An 18093-nucleotide genomic window follows, 5' to 3' on the forward strand; every position below is an offset into this window, starting at 1 on the left:
CCCGGCGATTGGCCAGAGAGGCCACGGGGATGGGGGGGCGGCGGGGAGAGGGGAAGAGTTGGCCACGCGCTTGGCGCTCCCCCACCCCCCTCCAGCCGCCATGATGGATTCCGCCCCAGGGTTGGGAAGGGGCCGTGGCTGGGCGGGTGCCACGCACGGCAGATGCAGAGAACGGGAAGGGAAGGCCATGGCCCTTTGCCTCCAGATTGCTGCTAAAAATGTCTCGTTTCGATAATAAAGTAATAAACCATCAGTCAGATTGGCCGCCCAGTGCTCACATGGGATGGGTGGGCATTGCTGACAGCGTTGCTGCTGTTATTCCCTATGGACAACTCCTGCACTTCAGTCCGTTTTCATCATTCTTACCATATGGGCACTTCATGGTTCACAGTGGTTGGGGTTAATTGTGAGAGGAACCCCCCCGTGGCTGTGTGGTTGAGGCTTCTCCTCAATACAACCTTGGTTATCCTGTGGAATAATGCATTTCTGCGTCTAGATTTCAGTGATATTGCAAAAACAGCCTCAAGGCCTCTCCTCCCTACACACGGCCTGCAGGGGGTTTGAAGAATTTGGGGATGGATAACTTCCAGTCCTTGGTGTGTTTGATTCTGAGCCATTTCCTTCAGTCTTGGCTCAAATTGAGCTTTTATTTTCCCTGCACTGCAGATCCCTGCTCCTCCACAGCTCATTCCTGAGCCCTGCTCTGGGGATCCCAGGCTGGTGCACATTGGATCAACTCTCTCGGTTTCCCTTTTGCAGTCACAGTTTTGTCAGCTGCTGGGATCACAGGGATGGGATTGTCATACAAAAGATGAAATTAGATCCCCAATCTTCTAAACAGGGCCTCAACAACAACTCTCATTTCACACGGAGGGGTGTTTTCAGCATCTCCTGCTGCCTCCGGTGCTGCAGCCACCAGGACTTCTTCAGAGGGTATCCAACACGGCGGATACCAGGACAAAAGTCCATCCATCTTAACGATTTATTGTTCTTAGAACAGGATAATGAGAGGTTTTATTGAGGAGAAGCTTTTAAGCAGCCTGCAGCTAAGGCCTAGTTAAACAAAGCCAAGGAGCTTGCTCAAGAGGTTCGTCTCCGTCAGCTTTGAAGAGGGGTTTACCTCTGCCTTCAGCTAGATGCAGGCAGGGGTTGGGTGGCTGAAATCCAGTCTGGCCATCAAAGGGCACTCTGGAAAAGGTCTGCAGTTCGGTAAGGCTGGATGTGAAAGTGGATGGGAGTAGTTTTAAAGTGCCACACTGAACGTGCCTTGCTTCGGTTTGAAAGGCAAATGTCATAAACCGAATTACCTACTTCCAATCTAAGGAACTGTATTGAATTTCCATGTGCTTTACCTCATGGAGAGGCATTTGTTGGCTTTGGTGTTGGGAGGAACTATCCTGGAGCCTGAGCTGCTGTTTTCCCCTTTGGAAATACATTGGTGTCCGCCTGCGGGGATGCTGACAGCACAGCAGTGGCACTGCTCCCTTTTTATTTACCCAAAAGAGTGGAGGTTCTCTCAGTCAGAAATGGCGTTGTGTTCCGTGGCCTGGGAATGTATTTTCCAGGAAGTTTTAAGCGGCTCATTAACGCTATCGAATTTCACGGTGATGCCAGTCAAGACAAGTGGCCCTTTTCCCTCTCTTGGCACATTCCTGCATACAATTGCTGCTCAATCACCACCACTTCGTCAAGGACCCATTTCCATGGACCAAGTGTTTACAGAGAGTTTTGTTTTCCTTGTGGGCCATCCAGTTAATGAGTGACACTCAGCACAACTCTGCCCTTTGGTGCTGGAATTCACACATCCAACACCGTTCATTGCTGTGGGTCAGGGCCCACCTCCACTCTTGGGCTGTTCCGATGTCTCTCTCCTTTCCCATATTCTCACTTAACAATTCAGAAAATCTTATCGTGGGCTCCGAGTGCATTTCTGCTGGCTGCTTATTTTCTGCTGCTTCCCCACCTCTATCGTTTTTTCACAGGGATTATTTTCAGATAAATTCCCTTTCTGCTACTGCCAAACCCTCTAGGATCAAATGAGAGCTGTCTTGTTTCTGGATCCTTACTGGCTCTATTAGAACACTCTATTCTTTCCTTTGAAGAGGAAAATCACTTAATTGTAGGTATCCCATTGGTTCCAAATGGGTTGTGTTTAGGCATGGAGGTCACCCATACTACCCAGCTACACACAGCATCACTGAACCAGAGTTCAGTTGTCAGGAAAAACGACTAAACCATAGGAAACGTGTTCCAGGCTGGATGTGGCTCTGGGCAGCCTGGTCTGCTGGTTGGCGACCCTGCACATAGCAGGGGTTGGAACTGGAGGATCATTGTGGTCCTTTACAACCAGGGCCATTCTATGATTCTATGATAAGAAGCAGTGCAGATTTGGAATTACAAGCTCATTAAAAGTCCTGCCTGGTCCCTTTGAATACTTTTCCTAATTTTTACTATGTGATTGCTACCCAAAAACAGAAGGATGGGGTTCAGCTGTTCCAGCAACAGGTGGATGTTATTCCTGTGCTGAAGTCTGCTGTTTGATCTCTTTGGATTTAGGAATATTTTCAAGGTTCTTTTCAAAGTGGGATTGGGTGGAACCTCCTAACATGCTCTGGGCTGTGGGCATCCACAGCTCTTTAGACTCTCATGGCTCACCTCAGGGCACACATCCAGAGAGCACTGGGAATTCTGCTGCTTTTAGCACAGCCTGTTTGCCTTTTAATGACTTTATAGTTCAGCTGCAGAGAACCACCCCGTTTGCTCCTTACCTGGGGAGCTGGGTGGGACACCATGCCCCGTGCAGGCTCCTTGGCTGCTAATGCCGTGGAATTACCTAGCCTGACACAGAACACATCTGGAAAGCAGCTTCCCAAAATCTGTACGGGTCATTTTCTAATATGGGATGGGAGGTGTGGACGAGCTGGGATAACTGCAGACTTTTCCCTTGTCCAGGTCAAAGCCGTGGGTGTCCCAGCCAGCTCTGCGTTGCTCGGGATGCCTTATACAGGAGTGCAGCCCCGTGCTTTAAGTGAGGATAAAATCTTATTATTCATCATTTATCTTTGCATTGGCACAGCCTTGAGCCATCAGCTAGTAAGTGTTACGTGGATCGCTGCCTGCAGGAACGCAGACAGGTGCCCAACACAGTGAGGTCACTGCATAGCAGTGAGAGCAGGATGGTGATAAAGGCAGGGATGCACCTTCCTGGGGTGTGTGCTGGAACTGCTCCTCCCTTCTCACAGCTGTCCCCAGAGCCTACACAGACAGCAGCAGCATGTAAGGAATCATTCATTTCCACTGCCATGCTGATTGCCCACTAGATGGTACTGAGAGCTCAGCACCGGCTGCAGAGCTGCTGGTGGAGGTGCCGGCTGTCAGCGACGTTCTCAGGCTCTCTGTGGTGTTAAAGAACCTCTTGGCTTTTGCAAGGTTTCGATCCATCCCCAGCTTTATAAATAGTCGTCCCAGTCAGTGTCAAGCACCGTTTGTTATGTCAGCATGGGGAATGGTGTGATGCGGATTAAAATAACCAGCCTGGGGGCACGGAGAGTGTGTGTGCACTCAGGCTGCTGCTGTCTACACTTTAGACAACACATTCAGCCCCCGTACAGAACGTGGCCCAGTTCCTGAGGCTGTGTGTGCCCGATCTACATCAGACTTGGATGGTCCCTGCAGGCTGTAGGGTGTGCAGAGGGCACCATCAGCACTTTCTTCCTTGATGTCATGGCAGGCAAACCACGTCCCCAGTGCAACCTCACCTGTAGCTAGGAGACTGTTTGCACAGCTTTTGCATCAAGCCTGCCCTCCTTTCATAGCCCAGCACCGTCCATACGTGCATTTCTATAGCAACAAAAGGACGGGTGTTTGCTTGGGAGTGCTTTGCACAGAACAGCCCTACTTAAAAAAAATAATTAAAAAAAAAGACCCAACGTGCTCTTTTGGATATTAAGATGAATATATTTAATCTTTCTTGTTTGTAAAACAAGACATAAATTTGTGTATATATATATATAATTTATATATATATTTTTTATATATACTATATACAGACAATAAAAAAATTTTTTCCTCTGTATGAGACTGAGAGATTTATGGAGGAATGATGTAGGCATCACGGGGAGCTTGAGGAAACTTGGAGCTTTGTAATAGATAATTCAGGGGGAAAAGAAAACCACAGCTCCCTGTCGGCCTTCAGCATTACTACAGGCTCTGCCCACCGTGGACTGAAATCCAAATTGGCTCTTCCACTGTGTATTTGCTACATGGTTGTGGAAAGCAGGAGGCAGAAGGATCCCCTCTGCCTTCCTGACAGCAATGGCCAAAGCCCGTTATTGCACTTGGTAGAGGATGCGCACGTTAAAAAGCACATTGTGCACTTCCATAGCTCTTATGGAAGAACGAGAGATTTCAAATGTGCATATTTATTAAAAAAAAAAAAAAATAAGAACAGGGATGGGAAATGATAGATCCTGTGGAGATCCCTGGCCACGTGCTCAGCCAGCCACGGGGCAAGCTCGTGGGCTTTGGCAGCCCTTCCCCCTCCTGCTGTGATCTCCCCTTCAGCCTGAGATGGGTGCAGGGAGCACAGGGAGCCCCGTGTGCATGAGGTGTGTTGGGCGGGCACGGCGAGGTCCATGCGATGCTTAACCTTGCATTTTCTCCTCCTGGCTGCTGTGTTTCGGGGGGTGGGTGAGTGCACTGAAGCACCAGTTAAGGCGGTCTGATTGATCAGGTCTAAAAGCTAGATTGGGAGGAGGAGGGCAGCCCCCGGGGTGTGAAGGAAAGCGATTAGGAGCTGTTTTACTATTCATCTAAAAGTAAAAAATTAAAGAAAGGAAAATCAAACAAACAAAAATCCCAACCCGACTCTGAATAAATAACCATTAGGTGGTACTAAGTAATGTTCCTCATGGCAGTCAGTCCAGTGAAGACAGAAGAAGGCTCCGAGCCCCTGGTGAGGAGGGCAGGAGCAGCACTGCCTGGCTCAGGAGGAAGCCGTGCCTCAGACCAACCCGACCTGGGCTCCTCTCCCGTGGGCACTGTGAAAGGAAGCGGGAGGAGAGGGGCTGGGCTGAGCCTCCAAGGCACAGACCTGCTCTGGAGAATGGCATGGAAGAGGTCTCCTCTCAGCTGCTAGCCCAGCTGCTGGCTTGCACTGGTCACACAGCGATCCGGGTCTCTGCAGGCTTCCTAGAATGAACACGGCCATCCAGCAGAGGATGGGGAACGACTCCCTGCTCACACAGCATTGAGCTGCTGCCTTTCTCAGGCAGTGCCCGTGTACAGGACTGGGCCATCGGTGCCTAAGCTGTGGGAGTAGAGCCTGCTGGAGGACCTAGCCTTGTCCTAGGAACACGGCATCCTCCCCACTGCTAGGCTTTCCCAAGCCTTAGTGCAGCAGCAGGGAGCTGCATCCCAGAGATGCCTTCTGCTGCTGATTACATTGCATCTGTGGGCCAGGAAGACCCTGGAGGCAGAAGAGCTGTTTACGTGGCAAGACACTGGTTTGGCTCCAACCGGACCGCTGCCCAAGTGAAGCCGGGCGGCGTCAGCTCAGTCCCTGCTCACTGCTGATCACCACGCACCGTGACACAAGGGACAGTGCCAACTCTTTGCACGAGGGAGGCCCAGAACCACTCAAAACCCAGTGAGCGTGGTAATGGCATGACTGTGCCTCCCGAGTGCCGGAGGACAAGCGGTGCAGCTGCTTGGGACCCCTGACACGCCGTCTGCACAGCCTGCAACGAGGCGTGAATTTCCCTTTCCAAACACCATCAATGTTACCATCCCTTCTGTTGAGAAACAACGTCTTTTTCTTTACTGTGGACCTCAGCAGGCGTGGGCTTTCCCTGCAGACGGACAGACAGACGGACATCCTCACCAGACCTACGCGATACAAGAACCACTGACACACAGCCCGGCACACACTGGCCTGCTGGCTTTTGCGGCTGGTTTACTTATTGATCAGTGTCTTTAGGGAGCGTGTGAGCGTGCTCATAACAGTGGCAACCGTGGCGGACTGACGGGCGAGCTGCTCCACCGTCTGCTGGTGGCTCAACATTCTGGCCGTGGATTCCTCCGCCGCCCGCAGGAGGAAGGTGTAATTTCTCACCACTTCCTCCACCTTCGTCAGCAGCTCTTGGCGCTGGGACTCCGAGCGCACGATGTACACCAACCTCACGAACGTCTCGATGAGGCTGCTTAGCACCTGGAAGCTGCTCGTGATGGCGGACAGCATGTGGGTAGGGCTTTTGTCAACGGCTGCCACGCGGCGGCAGGACGCCCGGAACTCCTTGAACTTAAGGGCGAGCTCTTGCTTGTACTCAGCCAGTTGGGAGATGTAGAGTTTGCAGTCCCGGACGTCAGGGCTCACCACGCACTGCCGCAGGATGGTCAGGAGTTCATTGGTATCCAGCTGCACTTGCAGAAAGCCATTGGGCAAGCTGTAGACGTGGCCTCGAAGGATGTTGATCTTTGCCAAGCTCCCCTCAAAAGTGGAGGTCCTTAAATCTATTTCCTGGGTTTGACTGTCATTGGGACTGCTGCAGGCTGTGGCATCGAGGACTTGAAGTGTCCTGCTCATCACCGGGACCATCTGGTTGTCCAGCTTCATTCCCGGCAGTATCTGCATGGGGATGGAATAGGACAGCTCATCCTTCTCGCTCCCATCATCCGCAACATCACATTTCCTGTAGTAGAAGCAATACCGGATGGAGCAGCACTTCTCATCCTCCACGTCTTCATCCCGCAGCTCTGCAGGACTTGGATACAGCTCCTCCTGGACAGAGAACACTGCCGAACCTTTCTGGTTCTTTTTCTCCTGTGCTATTTGGACATAGGATGGATCAGCCACCCCAGCGGCTTCCTGGATTTTGCTCTTCAGAACAGGACAAAGGATGCTGGGCTCAGACTCCTTCTGAGGACCTTTCTGCTTGGCCGGGTAGATGTTCTGGTTGATGTCAGAGGACAGGGATGTCCTATCAGTCTTATCTAATTCACTGACACTGTAGCGACGCAAGAGCTTCTTGTACTGCGGAGCTCCCATGCATTCCCCTCGGGAAGCACACGTTGTCAAACAGGACACGTCGTTTTCTGGATCTGACCGGTAGTCCCTGGACTCTAAGCTCGTCGATCGTATCCTCTTGCCTTTGGAAGGGCTGCTCATGCTTGTCAACCTAATGGCTTCTGCTTGCTGCTGGTCATCAGTGACCTTATCCCTGCCGTGCCTCTCCAGTTCTGGCATCACCAGCTGGCTGGGGGGTGGTCTCACGCCCCTGCAAATCCGCTTGCAGTCACAGCTGCGCCTTTGCTCCCTGGACATCCCTGGGACTTTTTGCACAGGACTGCTCCTTAGCTGGCAGCTGCAGCGCCCAGGGGCAGGAGGGTGCAGGTACTCCTGTGGTGGGAGGTCACCTTTGCTCTTTGGCTTGAGCAGCTCTTCCAGGAACTCCAGTTCATACTGCTTCACTTTCTGCAGCTGAGCCTGCCGCTCGTCTGTCTCCTTCTTCAGCCGGGTAGGAAACGTAGCAGAAAACAGGTTCCTCAACCTGAAGGGAGCTTTTGGAGCTTTGGGTTTAGCTGGGACATCAACATCTGCCTGGGTGGCCTCCAGGATCTTGTCAACTTTTTTGGAAGGCACAGTGCTGATCTGCAGGCTCTCAGACCTGGGCACCAGCTGGATTGGCCCCTTGGAATCCTCACTGGTGCTCCTGAAAATGCCAGCAGGTGATGCAGAGTGCGGATTGCTGCTCTCAGCTTTTAAGCTTTTGGCTGAACTTTCCTGTTGCGTTTTCTCTGCTTGGTTTGAAGGAGCCATGTGTTTTTGAAATATGAGACTCATGGCTTCCCCCCCTGCCTTCTGACCGGGCTCTCCGCTCGCTGCTTTTCCCGGGGTATCTCTACTCACCTTTTGCTGGAAACTTTTAGAGGCAAAACTCTTACCAGGCATCGTTTCTTCACCTCCTGAGGTGGGATGCAAAGCTTCAGCTTTACTGCTATGAGCTTCTATAGGACTTGGAGAAGCTTCACTATACTGCTGCTGAGAGAGTTGCTGTTGCTGCTGACAGTGGCACAGCGGCTCTGCAGTTAGCTGACCTCCTTTCAGTTTCAAAGGCTTGTTGCTGGCTGATACACAGCCACCGGTCCCATTCATGGTCTTGTCTTCTTTTGATGCTGCTCCCACTTGAGGGGCTGAGCCTTTAGCATTTGCCACTTGCTGCAGAGCAGCTGAAATGATGGCTGGAGTCACACCGCTTTTCTGATCCAGGAGGAGTTTGGGGCTCGGCAGAACTTCTTTGGGCATCTTCTCTTGTAGATCCTGTGACTGCTCTCTGTTCGGTGCAGCTGTGGTATGCAGAGGTCCCTCAAAGGCAGCTTTTGTGTGGCCTGTACCCCTACATTCAGAGCCTGGCACCGGAGCTCCTCTGTTCTGCTCGCTGCGCTGGGAGGTGAGCACCGGCTGGGCAGCCACGGTGTAACTCTGCTCAACATTCTGCTGCTCCTGTTTGCTCTTGCAGTTGGTAAGGCTGGGATTTGGGTGAGAAAAAGCTGGCTTCGCTGAGGAGCTTGTTTCCTGGCGGGTGAGGGCGTATGGCGAGGTGAGGACAGCCTGGGCAGCACAGCTCTGGATTCGGAAAGGCAAATCCTTTCTGGCCAGGAGGTTCTCTTTGTTGATGTGCTGAGCGAGGAAGTAGGCTGCGTTCTGGTGCTGCTTCATAGCAGAGACCATCTCTGAGACATCGGTGAGCTCTGAGGAGTTGGTCTCGTGGCCAGAATCCAAGGATGACTCAGGTGTGATGGCAGCCAGGACGATGAGACCTGGGGAGGGACACAAAGAAAGCCCCACAACAATGCTTGTGCCACACCACTGTGGGGAAGAGAAAGGAACCCACTGCAGCAGGAAGGCCCCCGTGCAGCAAGCAGCAGGATCCCATGGGAGACCATTTAGTCGCTTCCCCCAAGTAAGAGTTAATTCATTTAAGAGATCATTTGTCAGCACGGAGCTGGCTTGCTAGCTCCATTCACCTCTTGGCCCGGGAAGAGGTCTTGGGAAGGGTTCCAGTGTGAGAGTGAGAGCAGGGCTGCAGGGAGGTCTGTGGAGCAAGAAGGGAAACCTGGCAGCAGCTGCTGTGCCACAGTGAGAGGGCAGCAGAGGGAGGGGAGAGCCGTGCTGCGGGGCTGCCTGGTCCAGAGCCTGCAGTGTGCCCTGGGCAGAGCTCACCCCGCAGGAGCTGGGCGCCAGCCTGCAAAGGCTGAGGGACGTATGGGAGAACAAAGGGAAGCGTGAAAGGAAGGACGTGCTGTAGGAAAAAAAGGTGAAAAGGGAAAAAGAAAGGCACGGTCAATCCGCTACCTGCTGTCTGCTGCGGCGGGGGATGCGGGCAGTCCTCAGAAGCAGCCAGAGCTTCCAGCGCCTGCAGGGTGGACACCAGGGCATCGTCCAGCTCCTGGGCATGGTCCCGCACCGTCCGCGTCTGCACGCTGTCTATCAGCGTGACGGGGATCTCGTCGTACAGGATGCTGCACAGGTGCCGGCTCTGCTCCTGGCCCTGCGCGGCCGCCCGGCGTTTGGGGTCGTCCTCATCCGAGCTGTTGTCTCGGAAGCCGGGCGGCGGGGCGGCGATGGCGGGGAGCAGAGCCGTGGCCTCGTCCTCTTCCTCATCGCTACCGGGAGGAGGGAGGGACATCAGGTCCACCATGTTGTCACGGGCGCTGCCGGCTTTGCGCGAGGCCAGCCGGCTCCTGAGCTTGGCCTTGCAGGACTCGCAGTAGAAGTGGGCGGCGTCGCCCCGCGGGTGCGTGTCGATGGTGTGTGCCCGGGCACGGCTGGCGTGCCGCTCGCGCTCCGGGCCGTCGGGGTCACGTTCGTTGGCCACCCCATCGTAGCCTTGGCCGGAGCTCTTGGATGTGGGGTCAGATTTGGTCCTGGGCCGCGTTTCCTCGAAAAAGATCAGGTTTTCATTGATATCCGTCCTGCTCTCTCTCTCCTTCCTCTGCTCTCGCATGTGCAGGTAGCAAAAGCTGACGAGCTCCGGGTCCGAGGCGCGGGCCGCCCGAGGCCTGCCGGGGGGGGGGCTGCCGGTATGGCCCCCCACGAACCCGCCCTCCTTCTTTCCAGCGTGCCCCGCCGCCGCGGGCCGGGGGAGGTGGTGTGAGTCCATGTAATCTAAAGCCAAAGCACAGCAGGGCGTCAGGAGCAGCAGCGGGCGGAGGGGAGATGAGGACGGGAGAGCTGCTGCCCACCCAGTGGGTTCCGCGCGCTCTCTGCCCTCTGTCCTCCATAAACACGGGGGTGATGGAGGCATCGGCCTCCCCACTGAACGTGGGTTATTAACGCAAAGCTGCTGGGTGTGTTTCAGCGTGGCTTTTATGTGAGTCTGGCAAAGGCTGGCACAGCTTGATGGATGTGGGAGCAGCTGAGCCTCAGCCAGCAAAAGCCCACGGCACGCCGACAGAACGCGCTGCTTCCTGGGGCTCTGCAGCGACCACACAGCTAAACCACGGACATTTCATGGCATTAAATATTATGGCATTTAAGATGGGAAAGTCTCAACCCTAAAGCTGTTTTTTCTTTTTTCTTTCCGCTGGGAATCGATCGGTGACATCACAGACCTGCAGCACAACCGACCACTGCCCTTTTTTGAACCGCCTTCAGATGCTGCAAGATCTCCGTGTTCCTGCCTCCCCACCTCCCCACACGTCTCTGTTTTAAACAAGCCACAGCGAATTCCTTTAACCTTTCCTGACAGATCTGTTTCCTAACTGCATCGGCTTGCTTTCAGCTCCCAGCTGGGCTCAGTCCAGGCTGGCCAGCTGAACAAACAGCTTGTCTCTGTGCTGCACAGCAAGCTCCTTTGCAGGGAGGCAGGAGGGGGGCTGCCCAGCACAGCCAGCACCCCAACCTAGGGCTGCCTCTTCCAGCCACCACTGGTACTCAGAGGGCGATGGGAGCAGTGTGTCTGCATGCGTGAATGAGGACCTTCAGCCTCACCCTCACTTTTCATGAGTGAGATGGCAAAAAGGAATTACCCTCACCATTTTCGCATCACATTGGTCACACCAAGCTGTCATACTCAGCCACTTCTGCAGCGAGCCCAGCAGCAGGCTGCTAAACGTGATGCAGTATTGCTCTGCTCCTTATTGAGCATTTGGCTGTGATGGGCTCCTATTGCTCCTCTCTATGCAAGGCAAGCAGCTGAAACACTGCCCCAGCTGGCCAGTGGTCCAACCCCCCCTGGAGGGGCCTCTGTGTGTAGGGCTGAATTGTGCAGCTGTGCTGAGAGAGGCTGCCAGGGGGATGCAGGCTCCATCTTAGCAAGTGTAAATTAAATCAAATAAATCCTAATTAAATTCATTAGCTCAACAAATTGGACCATTTGTCTCCCCAAACACACGTTTGTATTGTAGTGTTCATCACCTGCAGTGCTAAAATTTGAATCAAAACAATCTCACTCTCGTTTATGGCCGTGCTGGTGCTCAGGGAAAGCAGTTGGGTGATAGCATGCAATGCTGCTGCTGGTGGGCACTGTTAGCAGTGGGTTACGTGGATCAAGGCAGAGAAGAAAGGACCATCCATGCAGTCCTGCAGTGTGCCAGAGCTCACGTACACCAGCCTCTCCCTGCTGAGTGGGGCTTTTGCTGGCTGCCCACTCCTGAGCAAAGCCAGAATCTGTAAAATCTGTAATCCAGCTGCTCTCTCTGGGAGGGAAAGTCCTGGTAAAGAGCTGAGATAGCACCCAGGTGCTGCTCTCATGATCTGTGCTGGGGGGCTGCAAAGGGAGGAAGGGGCAGGAGGGCGAATTGCTGCATTGGGGAGGGCAGAGGTCTGTGCAGCTCTGCAGGGAAATGCTGAGAGTGGGATTTAACTGACAGCATCCAGAGCCAACGCGCATTTCTAAGCAGGACTGCAGTTCAGCAGGAGGGTTTAATGCGCCTCTGGGAAGATGGATGTGCTCTGCTCCAAGGCAAAAGCACAGAGCGGGGCTTGATGTGGTGCTTCAGATTCTGGCAAAGCCTGCCTGCAGCCTGGGAAGTCAAAGCCTGGGCAAACTTGATTTATCCCAGCGGGACTTTCTTATCATTCCTACAGAGATGTGCTGATGACCAGCAGACCGTGCTCCTGGTAAGCTGCTTGGCTCCTGGCAGCTCAGTCTGCAGCCAGACCAGGACCAGGACCAGTCAGCAGACTTTGTTTTCTCAATGCTAAGTAATCCTCCTCTCCAAAACGATGCCCGAGTGCCTCGCCTGAGCGTACTGGGTGTACAGAGAGAGGGGCCAGCATGAAGAGCAGGGATCCCTTGGCTCCATCCCTGTCCTACCACACTGTCACTCTTCCAGCCCCCATGCGGTGTGACATTGCTTTCCTGTGACTTTCAAGAAAAGGGCAGGACCTACTGCATCTCCTGGTTTGGGCTCTGTATCATGAGGCAAAATCTCACTGAGGAAAGACACTGGCTGTTATCACTGTCACTGGAAAGTGGAAAAGCACCTCCTGAGTGTGCTGAGACATCCCCAGGCAAGCTGTGACTGCGGCAGCCCTTGGTCTTCTGCGATGCTCTCCACTTCCCACTGCATTCCCCAAGCCCCACAGCCCCCTGAGGACCACCCCCAGATGACAGATGACTGGGGAGGGAGTGCTCTGACAACAGCAGGTTCATCTGGAAGCACCCTTCACTCCTACCAAAGGGGACTGGGTTTATGTAGGACACCCAGAGCAGAGAGCACGGTGGCAGCTGTTAACAAGAGGCGCAGGTTGAAGAGACAGAAGGAAACCATGCTCACATACTCACACCGACATCACTGCCAGGTCTGTTCCTGGATGTGCTGGGGTTGCTGGAGGTGCCTTCCTGGTTCCTCCTGGTGTGTCCTCCTCTGGTGCCCACTCCGCATCCAGGTGCCCTCCTCACACCTCAGGGCACCAGCTCCGTTCCCCAGGGACCCTGCTAGTTCTCAGCACCTCCCTTGGCTATATCCACTTCCAGGGGACAGTTTTGGCACACCCCAGCCAAACTGCAGCTCTTGGCACGCAGAGAGGGAGGGCACCTCCTGTCTCCCCACAGATGGCAGTGGGGAGCATCTCCAGCCACTGAGCCCATCTTCTGTGTTTCCTTACACCAAATGGAGTAACAGCATGTAACTCCTGGCTGGCTCCCATTTGAAATCCTCCTTGACAATAATTGCTGCTGATTGACAGCTGAAATCTGTCCTCAAGGAACAGAGCAAACAGAGTGCCTGGTGGGACTGTCTGTGTCCCTGCAGCAGGCTGGGACCCTGCGAAGCTGAGACCCCAAATTCCCTTCCAGCTGTATGAATTCAGCAGCACAACAGAGTCACCTGGGTCTGCTCTAGGAGCCACCAGAGTGACACTCAGTGCTTTGCATTTGCTAGGCAGCAGAAGGGGCCACTGCACAGCCAGGGACTACAGCTGCCAGCTCACACTTGATTAAGTGAGAGCTTTGCAAAGCGAGGACATTTTGCTGCTCAGAGCGGGCTGCTGGTGCTGCAGCGACAGGAGCAGAGATGCTGGAGGAACCCACCTCCTTCCTGCCCAGGGTTAGGGGTGGAGGAGGTGAGGAAGGGGCTGGCACGGAAAGCAGAGGCTGAACCGTACCTGCCTTGATAATCTGAGGTGGTGGGGGCTGGCTGGGCGGCCTGGAGAATATCATCTTCTTGGAGTCCACCAGGAGACGGCAGTAACCTGCGATCAGGCAGGCGAAGTTGGTGGCTTCGGGCCACTCCATCAGCAGCACCAGCGGCTGGAAGGCAAGAGAGGCACGGCGTGAGGCTCGGCCGGAGGGCTGTCACTGGTATCACGGGGAGCTGGACGCCAGGAGGAGCAGCAAGGTGCACAGCTGTGCTCTGGTCACAGAATCACAGAATGGCACCGGTTGGAAGGGACCTCAAGGATTGTGAATCTCCATACCCCACCAGGAATCTCCACTGCATCCCCACGGTGCTGCAGTGCAGATGAAAGAGGTGAAAGCTGCTGTGGGGTCCGTGGCAGAATCTTGATTTACTGTGTGCCAATGCTGAGCCCACCTGCAAGCACCAGCATTAATCACCAGGCCCCAGAGGTTCTGTTCAGTCTTCAGCTACCAGAACCCCAGGTTCACTGCAGGCACCACACTGCTCTCCCATACACCAATACGTCTGCATCCACTGAGCTGCAGAAGGGGCAAAACTCCATTTCAACCCCCTCCCCCCCAGCCACTGCTTTGAGCCTGTGGATCTTACTTAAAAGTAACCCTTCAGAAAATTCAATCTGTGCCTGGGAGCAGATGGTGTCTTCTGTTTTAGGAGAGCATTGATTTGCACGCCAAAAAAGGTCTTTGCTTTCAAGAGAGGAAAAAAAAAAAACCCAAACAGATGCAATGTCACAACGCAGTGCAGCTGGGCACAAGGCCGCCAGCCCCACACCACGTCCCCATGGGGTGGGAGGAAAGGAGCCCCTGCCTGGCTGCTGTGTGAAGTGAGGATGAGAAATAAAGCGACACGGCAACGAGCCGTGCCATCAGAGAGCAAACCCGAGGTGACACGGATCAGAGGGAAGGGACTGAGGCAGAAGGGAGGATGAGGGGGCAGCATCCAGCGGTGGGGAGGGGGATGCCAGCTCCGAGCCCAGCTTTGGGCTTGACATAAGTGATGAAAGGTAACCATGTGTTCCAGTTCCGCCATATGAAACCTTCCTTAAAACAAGTGCTTCCTACCCAGGGCTGAGCCTCCTGGGTTGTTTTCAAGCCATCTGTTGAATGAGGAGACATTTGCACATTTTTCCCCCTCTGTTATGCAGCAGTGCGAGAAATGAGATCGAAGCAAACACGGAGATGAGAGCGGCAGAGGCTGACATCCTGCACCTGGGGCTTTGCTGGGGCTCCCGTGCCATCCCTTGGGACGGTCCTGCAGGGCAGGCTGGGTGCTGGGACCCTGCCCCATGCTGCTGTGCCCTTGGGATGAAGGCATTCTACACCACACTGTGAGCATTCAGAAACACCAACGAGCAGATCCACTGTGTGACACGCAAGTAATGGTTCACTTCAGTCCAATAACAGGCCATGAAAAGGAGTGTGATTTAGAAAGAAAGCTCCTTCTACCTCTCCATCCATAACTGCAGCCTGAAATTATTCACGTTTTGATCTTTCACTCATACTCACATTCTGGATTTTCCAGTCTTAATGAGCAAAGGGTGTTTCTTGCACTGAGTTTCCTGCTTGGCAACCAATCTCTCCACGAAGTAAAACAAAATAAATTTATCCTGGATAGCAGAGACAGGTTCTGCATTAGCTTATTAAGGATATGGCACTTTTCCTATTACGCACCGCCTTTAAATCAAAGCGCGGTGTCCTGAAGGGTACCCTCTCATTCAGACAAAGGTGAAGGTTTTGTAGAAGAATGCTCGGATGGAATTTTATGGCCAGGGTTGTGCTGGAGGACCGTAACAGCCCTGACGTTTCAATTAATTTATGAGCCGATCCTATAAAAACCCTTAAGCTGATGTGTGTTTCCTGTTAATCTTCCCCTTTTATCCACACATTTGATCTTAAGCTGCTTCCCCCTATGCAGCACAGGAGAAAGTTGGGATATGAATTCACATAATTTATGTTCCCTGCTTACCCACGGTGTTCTGCCAAGTTTGTGTTTAATAACACAGCACCGGGGCCTAACGAGACAGCAGTCAATTTCTCACTTGCACACGACCTTCCCTTCCCTCCCCTTACACATTATTAACTCAGCTCCATCGTTAAGGGGCTTGCTGCGATTAGCACCATTATTTCTCATTTGCTGATCAGTACAGCTGCACGTGCATCACACGAGTGGCTCAGTGCTGCTCTGGGTACCTCTGCATTGCCCATTTTGTAGTTGCTTCCCCCCCCCGATGCTCAAGGTCGGTCTGTCTGCTCTTCTTCCTTTTAACAAACAACTCAAGTTTGGCTTCGCAGCCCCTGTGCAGCCATCTCCTGCCTGCAGCTCATACCCCTGTCAGCTCCCACCCCCATCCCGAGCCAGGCTGATGCTGCGGGCTGCTGCGTGCTCACCATTCAATGTTGCCCAAAGGGCTCTGCGTGCAGAAAGCATCGCATTTGCAGCTCCCCACCCCAGCAATGAGACAAAGGAGATCTCAGCCTCGCGGCTTTCCGGAACGCTTTAGCGCAATGAGAACTAATCAGATTAATTTAGCTTTGGGAAGCAGAGCCTTTAGGTTTGGCATCACTCTAAAGCTTCGCTTTTTGCATGGATGAAATCTGATGGCTCCGCTCGCTGTTTGCATAGCTCAATGGGGCTCCCCTTGGATTTCACACCAGCAAATGCACAGCCACCCCCCCCCCCCCCAGCCCCAGCATTCCCCTTTTTTGGAGGGCAGAGCGGGGCCATGCAGGAGGGCAGGAGCAGCTCTGCCATGTGGGAAGCCAGGCAGGCTGCAGCTGGATGTGCGGTGATCTTTTGTCTCCATCGCAGCCTGGAAGCACGCCTGGTACCCCTGGGATGCTGAAATCAATAGCCAGATTCCAGGCATGGCAGCAGCTGGGGGACACTTCTGAATTAATTTTTCCTTTGTTTTCCTCTGCCGAATCCTTGATCCTGGCTAAACTGGTGGTTGGTCCTGCTGGGGGATGCGAAGCCAATTACCCCCGTGCCTGTAATTAAATGGTGTGGGCCAGCAGCCAGACACCATGCAGCTCCAGCTCTGTTCTTGAGGGGTTCATCCTCACCAGTATCAATCCTGCAGCAGCTGGAGCTGTGTGGGCAGGGTTGTGGCCAGCAGCCAGGGGCTGGATGTGGGGAGATGGCTCTGATGTCCCCAGATGTCCCCCCACCACAGAAGGGCTGGCAGGAGTGTGAGGAACCCCGTGTCCCTGCCGTTTCCAGGGACATCCCAAGAAGTACAAAGCCCAGCCCAGCAAACCAAGCATTAAATGCATACAGACCACAGGAGGCCTTCAGTGCCACCATCTTGTCCCCAGCAAATCTGCAAGTGCCAGAACCAAGGCTCAACCCCAGCAAGTCTGCGCTGAAACCATTCCTGGGCCCTGCAGCACAGACCCTGGGGCTTTCCAGCTGCACCTCTGCTCCTGCCAGCATCTGGTTCCCCTTGCCACTCCTCTGCCACCACTGCAGCTGCGAGCAGCGAAAGGGAGCAGAGCAGAGGCACTGTTGGGCTCTGCATCCAGAACAGGCTGAAGCACCGACTGAAGCCCAGGATGGAAAAGCTCCAAAGCAAAGCTATTACTACCCAGTGCATTATTTATAAGACAAACACCATGTTTCCTCCTGAACTAAACACGAATGGTTTGTGATCTCCTCGAGCCCACTTGTTGCCTGGAAATCTTCCCCAGCTCCTTCCTGGCCAGCAGGTCTGGGCTGGGGATGCGGGTGAAGGCAATTGGGTGGCATTAGCTGTGGGCTGCTCCTCGTCCTGGCCCCTTTTTTAACACACACGATCAGCAGTGCAATGCCAAAACCAAGTAAGCAGCTGTGGTGGCTGCAGTACAGACCCAGGCTGCCCATATCCTGCCTGTGGGGTGTCCCACACACCTCTGTGTGAGGTGCAGAGCTCCCACATCTCAGGGACGTGGGGCAGATTCCACTGCAGGTCCCCAGAGGAGTGGGGCCCTGACTCACAGCACGGCCCTCTGCCAGTCTGCGGATCGTGGAGGAAACAGATTTATTTGCAGCCCCATGTTTTAGCCAGCGACACGTTCTGTACAATAGAGTAATTGCAGTAAGCAGATTAGTGCTTCAAGGTAATGATCTTTTTGCCAACTTTCCTTAGCCCGCCTCATCCATCTCTGTCCCCAGTGGGATTAGCATATGCCTCATTTTGGAGCAGACATTCTGGCTTTAAAACCCAGCCCTTTGCATAGCGCTTAAATGAAGACAGATAGCAGCAGGCCGTGCCCTGCTTTGTGCTGCCGAGCCTCACCCACAGCCTGCTCTCCCCTGCAGACACAGGCAGGGGGGTTTTGGAAGCTGGGGGCAGCTGGCTGTGCTTTCTCAGGGAGATAAAGCAGTGTGTGTACGTGCCCATGGGAAGGTGCATGGGAGAGCTGCCATCTATCAAGTACAAGGTAGACGGGGAGGATGTGGAGAAAGGCTGCT

General features: G+C 53.8%; 1 protein-coding gene and 1 long non-coding RNA gene across 8 annotated transcripts in view; one reads left to right on the forward strand and one right to left on the reverse strand.

The window, feature by feature from the left end:
* Window positions 1-4074: 4074 nt before the first annotated feature.
* The window catches only part of FRMPD3 (FERM and PDZ domain containing 3), a 54896-nt gene continuing 40877 nt past the window's right edge, over window positions 4075-18093 (reverse strand). For all 7 annotated transcript variants that reach the window (XM_090150455.1, XM_090150460.1, XM_090150458.1 and 4 more), the window contains 3 exons: window positions 13610-13754; window positions 9353-10165; window positions 4075-8817 (listed from right to left, as the gene is read on the reverse strand). In XM_090150455.1, coding sequence (XP_090006581.1) covers window positions 5954-8817; window positions 9353-10165; window positions 13610-13754 — 3822 coding nt within the window. In that variant the 3' untranslated portion in view covers window positions 4075-5953. The remainder of the gene's footprint in view (window positions 8818-9352; window positions 10166-13609; window positions 13755-18093) is intronic.
* On the forward strand, window positions 7587-11233 carry LOC149916052 (uncharacterized). Its single transcript, XR_016471166.1, has 3 exons — window positions 7587-7725; window positions 8315-8447; window positions 10610-11233. It is a non-coding gene; the product is annotated as an uncharacterized LOC149916052 (long non-coding RNA).

The sequence above is a fragment of the Phasianus colchicus genome, chromosome 14, assembly GCF_987193195.1.
Source record: "Phasianus colchicus chromosome 14, bPhaCol1.hap1.1, whole genome shotgun sequence".
In the NCBI taxonomy this organism is placed as follows: domain Eukaryota; kingdom Metazoa; phylum Chordata; class Aves; order Galliformes; family Phasianidae; genus Phasianus; species Phasianus colchicus.